General features: G+C 58.7%; 6 protein-coding genes across 6 annotated transcripts; 2 read left to right on the top strand and 4 right to left on the bottom strand.

Annotated features, from left to right (window-relative positions):
- Positions 1–82: 82 nt before the first annotated feature.
- On the bottom strand, positions 83–466 carry D7B24_002707 (uncharacterized protein; the record flags this gene model as incomplete). The annotated part of the gene is made up of 2 exons (XM_028636908.1): positions 83–214; positions 272–466. 2 exons carry the CDS (start codon positions 464–466, stop codon positions 83–85), a joined length of 327 nt encoding a protein of 108 aa, XP_028497487.1.
- A 594-nt stretch (positions 467–1,060) lies between these two features.
- On the top strand, positions 1,061–2,121 carry D7B24_002706 (uncharacterized protein; the record flags this gene model as incomplete). The annotated part of the gene is made up of 2 exons (XM_028636907.1): positions 1,061–1,166; positions 1,253–2,121. 2 exons carry the CDS (start codon positions 1,061–1,063, stop codon positions 2,119–2,121), a joined length of 975 nt encoding a protein of 324 aa, XP_028497486.1.
- A 2,869-nt stretch (positions 2,122–4,990) lies between these two features.
- On the bottom strand, positions 4,991–6,074 carry D7B24_002705 (uncharacterized protein; the record flags this gene model as incomplete). Its single annotated transcript, XM_028636906.1, has 4 exons — positions 4,991–5,270; positions 5,356–5,532; positions 5,595–5,867; positions 5,926–6,074. 4 exons carry the CDS (start codon positions 6,072–6,074, stop codon positions 4,991–4,993), a joined length of 879 nt encoding a protein of 292 aa, XP_028497485.1.
- Positions 6,075–7,326: 1,252 nt separating this feature from the next.
- D7B24_002704 (uncharacterized protein) lies at positions 7,327–8,514 on the bottom strand (the record flags this gene model as incomplete). The annotated part of the gene is made up of 1 exon (XM_028636905.1): positions 7,327–8,514. One exon carries the CDS (start codon positions 8,512–8,514, stop codon positions 7,327–7,329), a length of 1,188 nt encoding a protein of 395 aa, XP_028497484.1.
- A 3,093-nt stretch (positions 8,515–11,607) lies between these two features.
- On the top strand, positions 11,608–13,026 carry D7B24_002703 (uncharacterized protein; the record flags this gene model as incomplete). The annotated part of the gene is made up of 2 exons (XM_028636904.1): positions 11,608–11,739; positions 11,809–13,026. 2 exons carry the CDS (start codon positions 11,608–11,610, stop codon positions 13,024–13,026), a joined length of 1,350 nt encoding a protein of 449 aa, XP_028497483.1.
- An 802-nt stretch (positions 13,027–13,828) lies between these two features.
- On the bottom strand, positions 13,829–15,127 carry D7B24_002702 (uncharacterized protein; the record flags this gene model as incomplete). Its single annotated transcript, XM_028636903.1, has 2 exons — positions 13,829–14,979; positions 15,031–15,127. 2 exons carry the CDS (start codon positions 15,125–15,127, stop codon positions 13,829–13,831), a joined length of 1,248 nt encoding a protein of 415 aa, XP_028497482.1.
- Positions 15,128–15,611: the final 484 nt, after the last annotated feature.

The raw sequence follows: 15,611 nt of genomic DNA, 5'->3' as shown, positions 1-15,611 counted from the left end.
ATTCTTCATGCAAGTGTCCCTCACAAGTCTTCAGACTTTGGTATTACATAGTGTTACATGAGCGACGTGAACAGGGCTGTCATTATGCCCTGGTCTGCTCAATCTCGTCCATCTTGGCCTCGACATCGGCTGGATCGAAGCGGTGCATGAGCTTGAGGGCCTTTGTCACCAATTTGGGGTCCTCGTCCGGGGCACCCGACTTCGCAAAGTGAATCTAAACAAATCATCCAGCCTCTCATTCAGACATACACAGGAGGACTAGGAAACCTACCACGGGCACGTCAAAGTCGTACAAGTCTTTCCAAGGTTTTGCCTCGGGGGTCGTAATCTTGACCTCGTGGAAGTCAAAGGGCCGGCGGTCCCAAACGTTTGAGAGGGCCGACTTGGCTCTGACGCAGAGACCGCAGCCATCCCGGGTGAAGAGTGTGATGCGGCAGGGATGGAGCAGGCGAACTGTCGGAAACATGGCGCACTTGATTCTAGTGGCTGAGGGAGAATCGATATGTTGAGGTGGGGGTTGGGTAGGAAAATCAGCGGGCTAACTCAACCATTGATTTTCAGCAAGTCCCTGCTCTTGGATGATGGATGATGGAGTGCTGTTGCAGCCAAGTTGAAAGGTAAAGATTGACTCGACGTCGCAGCTCAACATGGGCTGATGACCTGGAATCACAGAGCCTGCCACTGTCGGCCCCTGGCGGGTCCTGGCGGCGGTCCGGGGTGCGGCGGCAACAGGCAGGCAGCTCGTGCAGTGCACTGGAGCGGCCAGGGGTGGTTGTGCCACAACAGGAAGGCGGTGAGAGAGCTTTCACCAGTGACGTGTGTTTTTCCTTCTGGAAGCTGCCAGGTGCGGTGCAACTGCCCGCCAAATTCTGGAATCGCGGAGAAGAACAATTCAAGCCATTTGCCCCGCCATTTCCCACCTACTTACTGTCATTGTGTATCACCAACTCTGTATCTAACACACTGGCAACCCTCATAACACGGCCAGCATACGCCATCAACGACACGCCCACACCGCTATCACCAGGGTCAATTCCTTGCATGAGAAATAGCTCCAGTCATGGCTGAGAAGTGCGTCCACCAGGGCTGCGGGAAGCTCTACACCGATCCCGAGGAGGTCTGCGTCTACCACCCCGGCCCGCCTGTCTTCCACGAAGGCCAGAAGGGTAAGTCCGCCAATAATCCGGGAACCTCTATGGCCACTGGTCGAGCCGTCATCCCGGCTCACTGACACCTCCGTCTTGGACCCCAGGTTGGAAGTGCTGTAAGCCCCGGTTCCTCACTTTTGAAGAGTTCCTCGCCATCCCACCCTGCACCGAGGGCAAACACTCGACGACCGACCTGCCCCCCAAAGTCGAACAAAAAGAACCCCAAGCCAACAGCGCGCTCGTTGAGAAGCTCGCCGCCGCCTCCGTGGCCCCGACGCCCACCCGCAAGCCCATCGCCCCGGCCCAGGCGACCCCGGCGCCGCCCCCACCGGCCCCCGAGTCTGAAGACGACAACCCCGCGCTCGCCATCCCCGCCGATGCCGTCTGCCGCCGCAAGGCCTGCGGCGCCAAATACGCCGGCTCCCGCGACGGCGGCGAGTCGTGCGTCCACCACCCGGGCGTGCCCATCTTCCACGAGGGCAGCAAGGGCTACAGCTGCTGCAAGCGCCGCGTCCTCGAGTTTGACCAGTTCATGAAAATTGAGGGCTGCAAGACCAAGGAGCGCCACCTCTTTGTCGGTAGCGGCAACAAGAACAAGGACGGCAACGTCGAGACCGGCGGCGAGGAGATTCTTAAGACGGTCCGTACCGATTTCTACCAGACGCCCTCGACCGTTATCGCCTCTTTTTTCCTCAAGAAGATTCGCAAGGACGATGCCAAGATTTCCTTTGCCGAGAGGACCCTGACGCTTGACCTGCCGACCTCGGATGCGCCGACGCCTAAGCGCTACCGCGCCGAGGTGCCGCTGTTCGCCCCAATTGACACGGCGAAGTCGTCGTTCAAGGTCCTTGGCACGAAGCTCGAGGTCACCTTTGTCAAGGCCGACGGCGCGTCTTGGCCGGTCCTGCGCAGTGATGACCGCTTGACCGGCGAGATCTTGCAGATTGGCAAGGCGGGCGTTGCGCAGCGGTGATGCTGTTTTGTGCTTCCATCATCACATCACGATCGATGCTTAGTGCGACATCGGCGAGAGAGGAGAAGATCTGGACCAGCGAGACATGCGGGTGGCAAGGGTGCTGCACGTGGCGAGATGATAAGACGATGACATGAAGTAGGGCGTACGCGGGGGCATGTGGGCGTCAGGCAAGAAAAAAAAGGAGGCACAGCATAAGAGGAGGGACGGCATGCGACAATTGGACGGAACTAGAGAGTAAGACGGCCCGAACAACAAAGTGTAGAGTAGCGGCATCGGACATGGACGGGTGACATGGAGACTTTGGAGGGCTTGAAGAAGCACATCGGCGGAGCAGCTAGCGGGGGGATGTGCACCTCCTGTCCACGGCAACACGACGATCCGGAGGGGAAGAGGGGGGACGAGCAAAGGACACCGAATATCTCTTGGTCATCATCAATCGGGCGCCGAAAGCTCCCCCAAAAAAGTCCGTAAGACGACGGACGATAAGTGTAGGCCCCGACCATTTCTTGGCTGTCTCACGAGCGAGGTGGGCGTCGGTGGGATGAGGCGCAGTGGTATCGAAGGCGGACAGACGCCGTAAGAGACGGAGAGCCAACCAACCAGAAAGGAGACATATTTATCAGGCAAAGCAGTATCGATATCAATGAACGGATCTACCATCGACACACGCAATGGGCCCGCTGCCGTCATGTAACACATTCTCACATACGTACACACAACAAACCCCCTATCAATCGAATCAGCATGTCGTCTTCGCCCACGGGTGGTGACGACGAGGGGGTGGACCCTGATGAGACACGCAAGACGACGACGAGACATCTCGCCGGAAGGACATGTTTCTCTGCACTCTCCCGTGTCCGGAGGCTTGGGTCTGTCGCCCCCTTTTACCCTTACCCATTCCACTTTCATCCCCCCCCCCCTCCCAAGCAATGTGTCCACGCGTACGCATGCACCTGCTGTCTGTGGGTGACCTTTTTGTTTTTCCCTTGCCATGTCGACATGTCTGGGATGTCGAGGCGCAGCGTTAGTCCACTGAGACATTGATTCTGGACCATTGACACGGACGACTGGGGGGCAACGAGCGGGCGGGCCATGCAACCCGGCCGAGGCGAGATTGGCACGATGTGCACCACCCACGGGAGCGGCGGGTTCACCGCAGGCTCAAGGCCGGAATGAGGGCGACGACGATCAATCTAGTGGCACGGATGTGACTGGAAGGCAGGATGTGCTGGGTAACATCATCAAAGTGGTGATGTGACGAACGCTCCGTCTGGTCTTTACACAATTCTAAGTCTCTTGGCACATTGAAGGCTGGGACCTCTGAGGATCTGATGGTGGGGATATAACTTTTTTTTCTTTCTGAATCTGATTTGAACTCAAGAGGACTGTACAAGCCCGCCATGCACGACGTTGAAACGAAAACTGGGGAGGTGCCGCATGTGGGAAAAGGCAACTCTAAAGGGACACCCACAGCTCTCCCCGTCCAACTGCGACGCTGAAACCGTCAATCCGGTAGGGTGGATCAGCCGTGCGCGCGCACACACTGCTTCGCTGTCAAACAATGTTTGTGCGTGCCTGCTCGCCAAGAAAACAATAGCAGAGTTTTGGAACAAGTGAATTGAATTGAGAAGGGTTACTACTACAACACGAGATATGGATGAAGGGGGCCCACATGCTTGCTGCCCAATGTGCTGTGAAAACGACAAGGCAGCCCTGGCATGGGGGCGCGCTCAGTGGTAGCGAGATAGATAGACAGATAGATAGAATGGTCCACGATCGGCGCTCCAGGTAAAAACAGGGGAAGCGAAAGAAACGAAACAAGAAAAGGAATACCCAGGAGAGGACTCCCTGGAAGGAATCCCTGTCAAACGCCACCTAGCATAACCCCCTTTCAAGGTTGGATATCTCAAAGTGGAAATGAAGGAAATGAAAGAGATGCCCCAAAAGAGAACACACATCCCCAGTCAGACAGGCCACTGCGCCCCCGGCCGCCTGAGTCGGGAAACGGGGAGAAAAGGGGGGGGGGGGCCGGACCAACAGGAAAAGCAACAGAAGCAGCCCTATCGGCAGGTCGTTGATTGATCTGACGTCGACCACCAACCGTCATACTCGGCATCACACCCTCTCCAAGGAGGCAAGGCCAGAGCCGCATACGCCGGCGTGCGCCTCCCGCGCAGATGTGAGCTTGCGAGTGCCGGAACTAGTGCCCCTTGGCTTGAGGGAGTGCCCGACGAGCCGCCGAAGAATAAAGTGTAACCAAGCCTTCGACGGAGCGCGACAGAGGACCCGTCCGAGAGCGAAAACGGATTGGATTGGTGCTCAATCACAGGCGTTGCAATGAGCCAAGGGCTTGTCTGTTTTCCCTCCAAGCTGGGCTCCCGTGCATCGGGACGGCGCTTAGAGGCTTCTGCAGCGCAGATCATGTTGGGGCTTGGTCGAGGGAAACCATGTCCCCCCCCCCTTGTCAATGCAGGGACCCTGAGCGGCCAAGGCTGCATTCGTTTGGGTGGGTGGCTTTCGAAACCTTCCGACCGGTGTATGTTTGTGTGCTGTGTGTATTCCTCATCGTTGATTCATCAATGTTGCATAACTCCGTTTGCGGCACTATCGGTGGCGGTGTTGACGGCGACAATCCGGCGCAGTGGGAGGAGGCTGCAAGCCATGGGGTGCGAGTCCCAGCGATAGGAACTGACGCATGCTCCCCCGCATCATGACCGAGAGAAAGCATCGTCGTCCTCATTCCGGACCTCAAGGGGACCGGTCCCCATGGCAAGCGCCTTGGCAGATATGTTCTTGTGTGTCTTGCTAGCAGGATCATCGTCGATAGATGAAGAGCCGCCGCAGCGTCATCACCCATCATCCCTGATCAACCGTGCTTGCTGGCAGTGCCCTGCGATGACGACTCGTTCTGCTTCTGGCCCTTTTGCAGCTCTCCGTTGTAGATGAGTTGGAAGCCGTCCTTGCGGCAGATGACGATGGGCTTGTCGTTTTGGCAGCGGCCGAGGATTTGGGTATGGTCGGGCAGCGTGTAGGGCACGGCCTGCTTGAAGTGGATGATGGGTCCGCCCTCGAGGGTGAGACCGATAATCTCGGCTCCCTCAGTACCGTAGTTGTAGTCCTCATCTGAGTCGACCTGAAGCGTGTTGCTGGGGTTCGTGTTAGTTGACCCGTTGGGCTGCTCTGCGTCTGTGCTCCAAGATTGCATGGTAGCATTGACCGGGTCTCACTTACACCTGGCTCATCGGGAGAGTACCGTCTTCGACGTCTCCGCTCCTGCTGCTCTTTCTGATGCTCTTGGCCTTGGAATTGTCCTTGGCCTCGCTGATTCGCCTTGAGATGCACGACTGCATGAAATTGAACAGGCCTGCCACGACGAGGACGGGCGTGCCGAGCGCGAGCGCCCAGGGACTAACAGCATGTCAACGAGATGAGACTACGTAGGGAATCTCTGATGAGAGACAGTGACTTACGGGTTCTTGCGTTCTCGCAGGGTGTGCATCAACGCGAGGACGATGCCGCACACGGCGATCAACGAGCCAACCTGGATCATGGTCCAGGTCGACCAGTAAAGAGACATGAGGTCCTCGCCATCGCAGAACTGGAGAGCGAGCAGAGCAAAGACCTCCATGACGACCGTGACGACGGAAAGAGAGATGCATCCGCAGGTGATGAGAATGCATCGCACGACCAGTGGCTTTCTTTTCGAGCTGCCTTCAGGGAGTTCTTCGATTTTTTCCAAGGTCCTGCGGACTATCGTCAGTGATGCTTTCTCATGAACAGAAATGGGTATCAACGTCTTACCTCGAATACCCATAGGCCGCACCAAAGAGAATGAACAGATTGAAGATGAATAGTGCCCAGTAGACCAGATCGAACTGCCACCTCTCAAGGTGGGATGCAAACCGTGCATAATGAGCACACCGGGGCGGGTCGATGGGTGTAAAAGTCATCGTGGTGGTAGTGTGTCACCAGTGATAGAGGTATGATTGTTGTTTGACTGAACTCTGAGCCAAGATGAGGAAGAGTATATATCGATGATATAGACGGAATACCACAGACTTGAGAGAGGGAGGTTCCAGACGGGAACAGATCTTTATAGAGTGCTGGTCAGGTTTTGATCGACAGAGGCGTGGCAGAGAAACGCTGTCGAGATGTGTCTCTCTCTCCGCCCGGACGAAGCGGGTCAGGCATGTTTGGCGTGTCGTAGATAGGCTTCAGGACAGACGTCCCTGCCCTGCCCAGCGTGTACAGCCTCCCGTCGACCCTCAAGGGATCTTGGCAGCTTCTGGGCCTGGGACACCCAAGACGGCAGTTCAGGCTACACAGGTGGATCGTCGGGGCCGTGTCATACCAGAAAGGCTCTTCCACAGGCCCAGGCGTCAGACACAATCGCAACATCGCAATGCCCATGACGAAGCAGGCCAAGGCTAGCCGCACAGTCACCCCGGCAAGCCTTGTAGATAGTGTGTGTGCAATCACAATAGCTCTCCCAGCCCGGGAGATCGAGCCTCCACAAGTGCCTTCGCCCTCCCACCTTGACTGCTACGCTGCCGGAGGGACCCCAGTCGGATCTAGGAACAACCCATGAAACAAGTCGACAGTGGTGGTCGAGTTCTGAATCTGCGTTGGGTTCTAATCGAGGCTGCCAAGCCCTGGCGCCCAGTCTGTTTGCAATGGCAAGTCGAGGGTCGGATGCCGCAGTCGAAGCGCAGGTCAGACTAGCGCGGTCTTGGCAAGATGCGCGGGATGGAGATGTAGATAGATTGGCGATCGACACGGAGGGACGGGGGTGATCCTGGTAAGCGTTCGAATGCCGGCCGGCGTTACGGCTGCCGCCTTGTCAATGCCACGACACATGCTTAAGTTGGGCTGCTTGATAGCTGCTGGTAGTGCGTGAAAAGGCCTTATCCTCCGGGCGACTCAAAGCTTGCGTGGACGAGGGATTGGGATAGCGGCGGATCCTATTTCCACCGGCGTCCAACCCCCGCCCCTCAAAACCATGTCCATGCACAGCGACCGGCGTTGTCATCCAAGCCTTTTTCCGTCCTGGCCTCCTATCTTGGCTTGAAATCCGACATGTAATGGCCAGCCTCCCCGATCGGGCTTCCCGAGGGGGGGGGGGGGGGGGGGGGTTCCACCTTGTCCTTTATCGGACACTCCCCGTCATCGTGCGTCCTCCTCCTCCACTGCCAGCTCTCTTCCTCACTGCATGCCCTCCATGAACTCGACCCGGTCGAGGATCATGCCCTTGAGTCCCAGGTACTCGCGCATAGATTCCCACTCTACTCCACCCTCTTCTCCATGCCGCCACTTCTCCCTAAAACCCCACGCGCAAGCCACGGCGTCCAGGCCCGCCCTCTCCTCCTCTCGCATCCACCGCTCATGCAGCGGGATACCAGGCGCCCAGGTGACGCGTTTCATGTGGTCGTTGGACGTGATTTTGGCCACCACGCCGATCGTGGATGTGAAGCTGAGGTACGCCATGATGGCCGCAAATCCTAGCGTCGTGGCCGTCGACGCCTCGACCGTGTTCTGGAAGTTGGACATGACGGAAGCCAGTGCGTAGGCAGCAAATGGGGCCGCGCCCATGACTGCCGCGGGGAGAAACGCCTTCTTCAGGAGCTTCTGTCGTCTGAAAGCGTGGCTGGTGTAGCAGCATTCAATCACGCCTAGCGCGGCGTCGAGGTTCTTGGCCTCAATAGCAACCCCCAACCCGGTTTCGGCCGTAGTCGCTTCGATCGCCTTGTCTGCCCGTTTGGGGTTTTGCTCAACGTATTTGATGGCGCCAGCAACAACTTCAGGTTTGGGCTTGGACGCATACAGCTCGAATACGTGGGGCAGTGTCTCGGGCCTGCCAAGCCTGGCCTGGACGTGCACGTAGAGGTCAAGGATCTCAGGCGTGATGAAAACTGGGGGGTGGGCGACGATGGCGTAGGCTGATTCGGAAACGCTGTTGACAGCCTCCCTCAGGAGCGCTGGGGCGTTTGAGCCCTGCTGCAGGCTGCTTGAGCCGCCAGACAAAGTGCTTGAGGCACCACCGTCCGAGTCGAGCGACAAGAGGCTCGACGCGGTGGAAGTCGTTGTACTGGATCTTGGCGCAGTCTGTGAGAGGTATGGGTGTATCGCATTCGCCGCCGTCTGGCAGGTCCTCAATGCCGCAAGCACGAGCTGGGGTGTCGGGATGCCGTCCGTGGACAAGAACCGTTCCTTGCTCTTCAAAACGAGGGCGGGCAACTTCCGCAGGTCCGGAAGTTCCTTCGGAGCTGTGCTCAAGGCGGAGGCCTGTTGCTGCTGTCGCGCTGGCCACTCCGTAGCCTGTGAACTTGCGAATCTCCTGGCTCCGTTGATGCCTTGATGTCTCAGAGAAGCACTGTAGAACCTAGTGGTCATGCTTTGTGGAGTGGCGATCCATAGGGGAGAAGGCTGAGCCTTCGCAGTGTGCAGAGGTCGAGTAGGCGCGAAGGCGCACAATCGACAAATGTCAGCCGACTGACGAGCCGTGCGAGGGACCGAAGACCGCATCATGGTTGGATAGTTGGCACAGCAGTCGAAGAATAGATGGGATGAATGGTGTCGGCTTGGCGAGTCGTGTCGTTGTTGCGCAGGAAACGCGATGCAGATCACCGCGCAAGTTCGTCGGTTCGGTCGTGGCAGTGCCCTGGAGCGTGCATGAACTGGTATCGGTCCTGACGTCGCTATTCTCGCCGTCGGTCATTCGAGAGGGGAATTCGGGTGCTTGCGGGATCTAAGAGGTCAATTGGGTATGGTCATGCAACGGACGGCCTGCACCAGTCCAGCGTCGAAGGTGGGAAGCTCTTGGAGTCGTGAGGCAGCTTTGCGGGAAAGAAAAAAAACAGCCTGAGGCTGTCGAACGAGGCTGTCATTAGCTATTCTCGGCCCTTTCGGCGAGCCGTTACAGCCCGGTGCCTGACTCCAGGGGACTTCAGGGGAACCTTCCCCTAATGGAAAGGTCTGCTCCCTATGTCCGCCAGGATGACATAATCCCCACATGGCGCCTGTGCACCTCCAACCCCTGGAGTCAACACACTTATATGCAGCTTTAGACGTCTACTTCAGCCTCCATTGCAACGTCCATCCACTCGTGGCAGACGTTTGTGCACTTGTCAGCTACGAGTTGGCAATTCGTTTGCGACATCATGCTCACCCTTCCAGCATGCTCACACAAAGCCTGATGTCCGTGACACTCGCGCTGATCGACATGCGTTGAGACTAATGCGTAGATGCATCACACTCTCAGCAAGCCTCTACTCATGATGCAAGAGCCTAGCGCCTAGCGTCCAGTGTCCACCCTGTTGCATTCATCCAGGGCTCAGGACACAGGATATATGCTCTAGCAAGGCGAGACCCACGACTGACTGAGGTAGGCAGACAACTGAGCCGATTCCTGACACGCTCCAGGGTGCCCAACTGACCGCCCTAGAGAATCCGTTGCCCCGTAGCGGCTTCATAGCGCGCAACCAAGGTGCCGCTCCGCCTTGTCCTCCTCCCCCTCCTCCAGACGGCACCTACCGTGGAACAGACCTCCCCCGTTGTGAACGCGAGCGGACTTGGCATCCCCCGCACTACGCTGCCGCCTCCCGTCGACTCAAGTCTCCCTGCGATGTGATCTTCTCATCGCATCTCGTCGTTTCACCGCTGTCCGGCAGTTGCGCGCCTGACACGCGGCAGCATTGGTCAGATGATCCACGTACACACCCCTGGGTTCCTGGAATCCATCTTTCCGTTCGCCGGTTTGCTCCGGTGTCTGGGCTTCTTCTTGTCGCGGCGGAATCTCTCGTCATCTCTGATGGTTCGCTTTGCCCTGACCCGGCCTCAGATCATGCCTCCGACGCGTAAGACACAGGAAGATCTCCTGACTAGTTGTCGTTCAAGTAACGATCGACATGGTCATCGATGACACAGATCGATTCTGTTTGTGACGGTGATCGGTTCTGTCAGGGGTTCTAAATTTGGATCTTAGATGCTGAGGTTGGTTTTTTTGTCCGGACAGAACACCGCCCTCTCGCTCATGTTGAAGTGTCCGGTGCACGTTGGTCTTGAAATCTTCGTATCTTGAAATTCCAGCGCAAGGGTCACGAATCTCCGTAAGCATGGCGGTCATGAGTTGCTGCTCTATCAAAACTGTCCTTTGTAGCTGCACATGCCGCACAACAGCTGCTAAGCCAAAGAAAACCCAAACTTCTGGCTACGACCCTCAAGAAAGAACATGCGGAATCTCATGAGGTTGCCCATCCACTAGACTGCTCTGTATCCCGAGAGCTTCGACAGGCGATTCAAGACATCATGTGCTAGCTGACGTGCTGAGCATACGATATTGAGGACGCCGGGGCTTGATGTCGTCTGCCGGCGGCGATGTACAAGATGAGTTTGCGTTCCGGCCAGCACGTTTGAGTAATGTCACACAAGAGGCATATCTGTTGGATCTTTCTCAGTCATGACGTTTGCCCAGAGTTGAATGAGACACATGTACATTTGGCGTCATGTTCATGGTACAGGCGACAAACTCAATGGAACCATGGCATTCATGGCGTGAGATCGGGTGCCAACGCCATGCCTGGCTTCCCTGTGGACTAAGTGTTGCCCGGGGAGAAAGTGAAGAGGCTTCTCTGTCTGACCGGGTGCATGCACTGTCAACGGTACTTGTTCATAACACTCGTATGACGAGCGCACCATTGTGTTGCTTTTTGGCGGTAAAAGCCGTTCTCACTCACAGCGATCTGGCGTAGACTTGTCATCTCGGGCTTGAGTTTAGGCCTGTGAGCTGAAGCACATGACTTGCAATACCCCTGAGAACAGCTTGGAAAATTGCAACTTTCGAGCGCCAATAATTGCAGAGCTGTTTGGCCTGACAACAGAGCGAATAGTTGGGTCTGTGTCACTGAGACGGATAGATTCTGGCATGGCTCGGGGGCCCTCTCTTCTCATTGCCTGTGACCTCTTCTCGTTGCCTGTGACCGTCCACTGTCAGTCCACCGATACCTGATGGAGGACTTGTGCGTCAGGCAATTTGAATGCTGGACTGGCTTCAAGAGATAGAGATAAACATCATACCATCGAGGTCTTGTAGAGGGTGGAGGTCAAGCCGTTTGTAGGGGTGATATCACGTGGCCACATGGAAGTGCATTAGGTAAGCGACACTGACGCGCAACGATGACGAAGCAGCCTGGCAGCTCTCCTGCGAGTAGTCCTGACAATCCATCTCCGCCGATCAGCCTATCTCGACAACGAATGACAAAGTCGTCGTCTTTGGCCCTACACAATTCAACCACCACCGAGCATCATCCGCGATCAAAGAGCCACAGTCGCGGTTATCCTAGCCCTACCTACCCGATATCCAGGTGCCACTCACCTCGGGCAGCAAAACAGGCCATTCATTGGGCGCTGCCGTCTTAGAAGTCCTGGCGTGCGACCTGCCAACCAACATCTCGACTGAACATACACCTCGAGAGAATCAGGACCAACATGCCGCCGCCTCCGCCGCCTCCACCACCTCCCATGCCCGTCATGGGTGGCCCTCCCCCTCCTCCCCCTCCCCCGCCTGGAGGACCACCAGCCGCCAACCTCCCCTCCAGGCCACCCACTGGGGCCGGACGTGTATGTGAAAGACTCGAATCTCAACGTCGATCTTGAAACCCCGGCACAACAACTGACTTGTTCTCTCAGGGTGCTCTTCTCGGCGAAATCGGCAAGGGCAAGGCGCTTCGAAAGGCAGTGACGAATGACCGCTCGGCACCTATCGTCAGCAAGTCTGCGAATAGCTCGGCCGGGCCCCCTATCGGCGGCGCACCTCCAGTTCCTGGTATGGGAATGGGCGGCATGCCCAAGCCTCCCGGAGGACTCGCCCCCCCTGCTCCTGGAAACCGCGCCAGAAGCAACAGCGACCAGAGCGGACGTGAGAGCTCAGGCGCAGGTATGGACGCCGCACCACAACTGGGCGGGCTCTTCGCAGGCGGCATGCCGAAGTTGCGGAAGAGTCGCGGCGGCGTTGACACAGGTGCTGCTGATTCCTCGTCATACCTCTCCGACCCAGAGTCGAGCGGCAGGTCCTTCTCCGCACCCAAGCCGCCCACCATGAGCGCGCCCAGGCCGCCGGGCGCCGCGGCACCCAGCATACCCGGAAGACCGTCACTGCCGCCGCCGCCCATCGGCAAGAAGGGACCGCCTCCCCCCATCGGCAAGAAGCCGCCCCCCCTACCGGCCTCGCGCAAACCGTCCTCCTCCATGCTGAGCCAGCCACCCTCCATTCCAGGAACGCCAGCACCGCCGCCACCGCCGTCTGCGGCACCGGCACCACCCCCTCCACCTCCTTCAGCGGCACCGGCTCCTCCAGCGCCACCTCCACCACCGCCCTCGGCTGCTCCCCGCCCGCCACCTCCTCCAGCGTCCTCTTCTCCGGCACCACCACCACCGCCGCCTCCACCGTCTGCCGGCCCTCCGAACCTGGCAGCCCAGGCCGCCATCCGCGCAGCGAGCCTGCCGCCCTCCCCCTCGCCGAGCAGCGCCCCTCCGGCCCCGCCTCCCCCACCACCAGCGGCATCCTCCCCGCCGCCGCCCCCTCCAGCCGCGCCCCCCTCACGCAACCGCGCCGGCTCTCTCCTTCGAACCTCCATGCTCGACCCCAGCGCCTTCACCCTTTCCGCCCCCAACGGCGCCGCCAGCCCGAGCCCCACCCGCTCCGCCGGCGGCCTCACCTCGCCGCCCCCTCCCGGTGCCGCAGGCGGCGGCGGCGGTGGCGCGCGCTACGTCGTGCACGACCCGCGTTGGAAGTTCCAGGACGACAGCATGCTGCCCAAGCCGAGGGAGTTTGTCGGCGGGACGCGAAAGTACAGGGCTGGCAGGGGGAGCAGCGTGCCGCTGGATCTGGCCGCGTTGTCGGCGTGAGCGGCTGCTTCTGTATGCCATCGGCGACGACCATGACGAGTGAGGACAAGAAGGGCGAGAGAGGACGCAGGAGGTTGCGATGGGGGACGCAGGAAGATGCGATCGAGGGAACAAACCATGGCTGGGCCACATTGCATCTCAATATAAGGATACTAGCTCGCACGGCTGAATAGACAATCACAAGTCTACGTCTGGCTTGACCACGCTCTGCTAGATAACCGATCAGATTGACCAGTGATGCGCAGGAGATGCTGCATGCAAACCCATGCAAGTAAAAAAAAGTCAAGTGTAAAATAAGTATATTTTAGCCTCGCGCGTGCGACCCTGAATGCGACTCGATGAGCGATCCCCCGCACACCACGCCACTCCATCATCTGTCGAGAAATCCATGGCTCCCTGCACGTATTACCCGCTCTTCCGTCAACATGAACGCCAGCATGCAAAACAACGCCGAGAGGTCCCTAGATGTGAAAGACCGATCAAAGAAAATGGAAAGAAAAAAAACAGGAAGAGGGGCCAGAGGGCCTACCGCCCAACTGTCATCCTTCATACGACATGGCCAACGCCCGGGCGAGCCCAGAGAGGGGTATCGTCTATATCGCAGCTCCGAAGACCCCAAGTAAAGACGTCGAAAAAAAAAGTTGCCAGACAATGGGAAAAAAAAAAGGCGAAAGTCAAATATCCCCGTTAAATCGTGTTACTTCGTGGCTTGTCGTGCGGGAGGGGAGATGGTTTCGCTCTTCAGATCTCTCTCGTCAGGCTACTCCAAAGTCATAAACATCCCCCCAATGATATTCGTCGCTCAGCTCGAGGCGACGACGCTTGCTCCCCAGCGGAGCCGTCGCAGCCCGCCGGAGGAGCGAATCACCTCCCGGCCGCAGGACGACGAGTCGGCGGCCACGGAGGAGGCGTTGACACCGGCGCCGGCGCTGGCAAAGGCTTCCTGTCGGCCGACCTCTCGACCCATGACGTAGCCGGCGCCGAACCCGACGACGGACACGAGGACGACGACGCCAGCGCTCATGACCCACGTCAGCAGCGTCGGGCTCATGAGGGTCGTCGTGCCGTCGTCGATGGCGACCTTTTTCTTCTTGGACACGCGGGCCGAACGCGTCTGGGACGAGGCGCTGCGCTTGTGCTTGTCGACGCCGTCGCCGGGTGAGGGCGACGTGGTCGTCGCTGCGCGGGAGCGGGCTGGGGATTTGGCGCGTGGGATGGGCTCGGGGACGGGGGTGGGTGCCATGAGCTCGGCTTCGGGCATGAGGCGGAGCTCGACGGGCCGGGTGCTGGGGCCGACGCCGGCGAGGGTGGGAGGGGCTCCTTGCTGCTCGGCGTCCTTGTACTTAGGCAGGCCGCGGGCGGCGGCGGCGCAGGAGAGCAGGGTCGTCAGCGACGTGCGGAGAGCTTCGTCGTGGTCGGCTTGGTAGGACGGGGACATGAAGTGGCCGGGGCCGCGCGAGACGCGTGTCTGCGAGCGCTGGCTCAGCGCAGGGCGTACCCGGCTGTGAGGGTGCGACGGCATGGATGTGTTTGTCGAGTGGCGGCGGCTGCCCAGCCCTGGTGGGTGAGAAAAGGCGTTGGGGTGTGGACGAAAGACTGGATCGTCGGAGACTCTGCCCAGTGCGGTGGCATTATCGTAGTCGTCATCGGAGTCCTCCGACGCCGACTGGGCCGGTCTCTGGAAAGACTGACGGATGGGCTGTTGAACGTTCTCGTTGGAGCTCGACAAGAGCCTGTCCTCTTCACTCTCCGTCTCCTCGTATTCTTCCTGGCTGCTGGTGCCTCCCTGGATAGCAGCCTGGTCGACGTGGTAGGATCGTGGCCCAGGAGGTTGGACCCGACGGCGGCGGGCAGTGGGTGGGTTTCCGACCCTCAAGCCGGTCGTCACGATCTCGTCACCGATGGAGGAAAGGGAGGAAGAGGAGGGCTGGGAGGAGATCTCGACCCAGGATTCTGGCAACGTCAGCACCATGGCGGAGGCCATGCGGTGGCGACAAGACTGACCGTCATTTCTCCGTTGCGGTCCAGCAGACGACAAGGCGCCGTGCGAGGCGCTGTGCCAGTTCACACTGGCGCGTTCCTCGCGCTGCGTTGGGTGCATGATGCCGGAGAGTCCAGTTTGGTGATGTGAAGCCGAACGAGACGATAGAACGCCGGAGATTCGAACTCGGAGGCTGCCGTGTCGAGGAACGCGCGGTGAGATGGAGAAAACTGGCAGGACCCCGCGCTTTCAGATGGACCCCCCACTGGTGATAAGCAAGGCAGGTGAGGGTGATGATGCTGATAAGAGGCAAGACGGTATTGTCGCGTCGAAAGAGATGCAAGTTTCGCGTGATGGGAGATGGAGAGATGAACTTGTCAATAGCATAGACCGCTTCGCTACTCTCCAAGTCAAGTGAGCAGGTATCGGTCAGAATGTTGAGGCTTTGTCGCTTTGATTAGTCGTGCCTTAGCACCATGGGCGCATGTAGCGGATACGTGGGTGGATGGCAGGCGGCGGCCGTGGGAAGGGGGCGGGGGCGGATGATGTGCTGGGCTGCGAGATACTGACTGGCTTGACCGGACTGGTACACTCCGACGCTACG

The sequence above is a fragment of the Verticillium nonalfalfae genome (genome assembly GCF_003724135.2).
Source record: "Verticillium nonalfalfae strain VnAa140/NRRL 66861 chromosome Unknown scaffold_17, whole genome shotgun sequence".
Taxonomy (NCBI): domain Eukaryota; kingdom Fungi; phylum Ascomycota; class Sordariomycetes; order Glomerellales; family Plectosphaerellaceae; genus Verticillium; species Verticillium nonalfalfae.
This window is presented reverse-complemented; position numbering and strand designations above follow the sequence as displayed.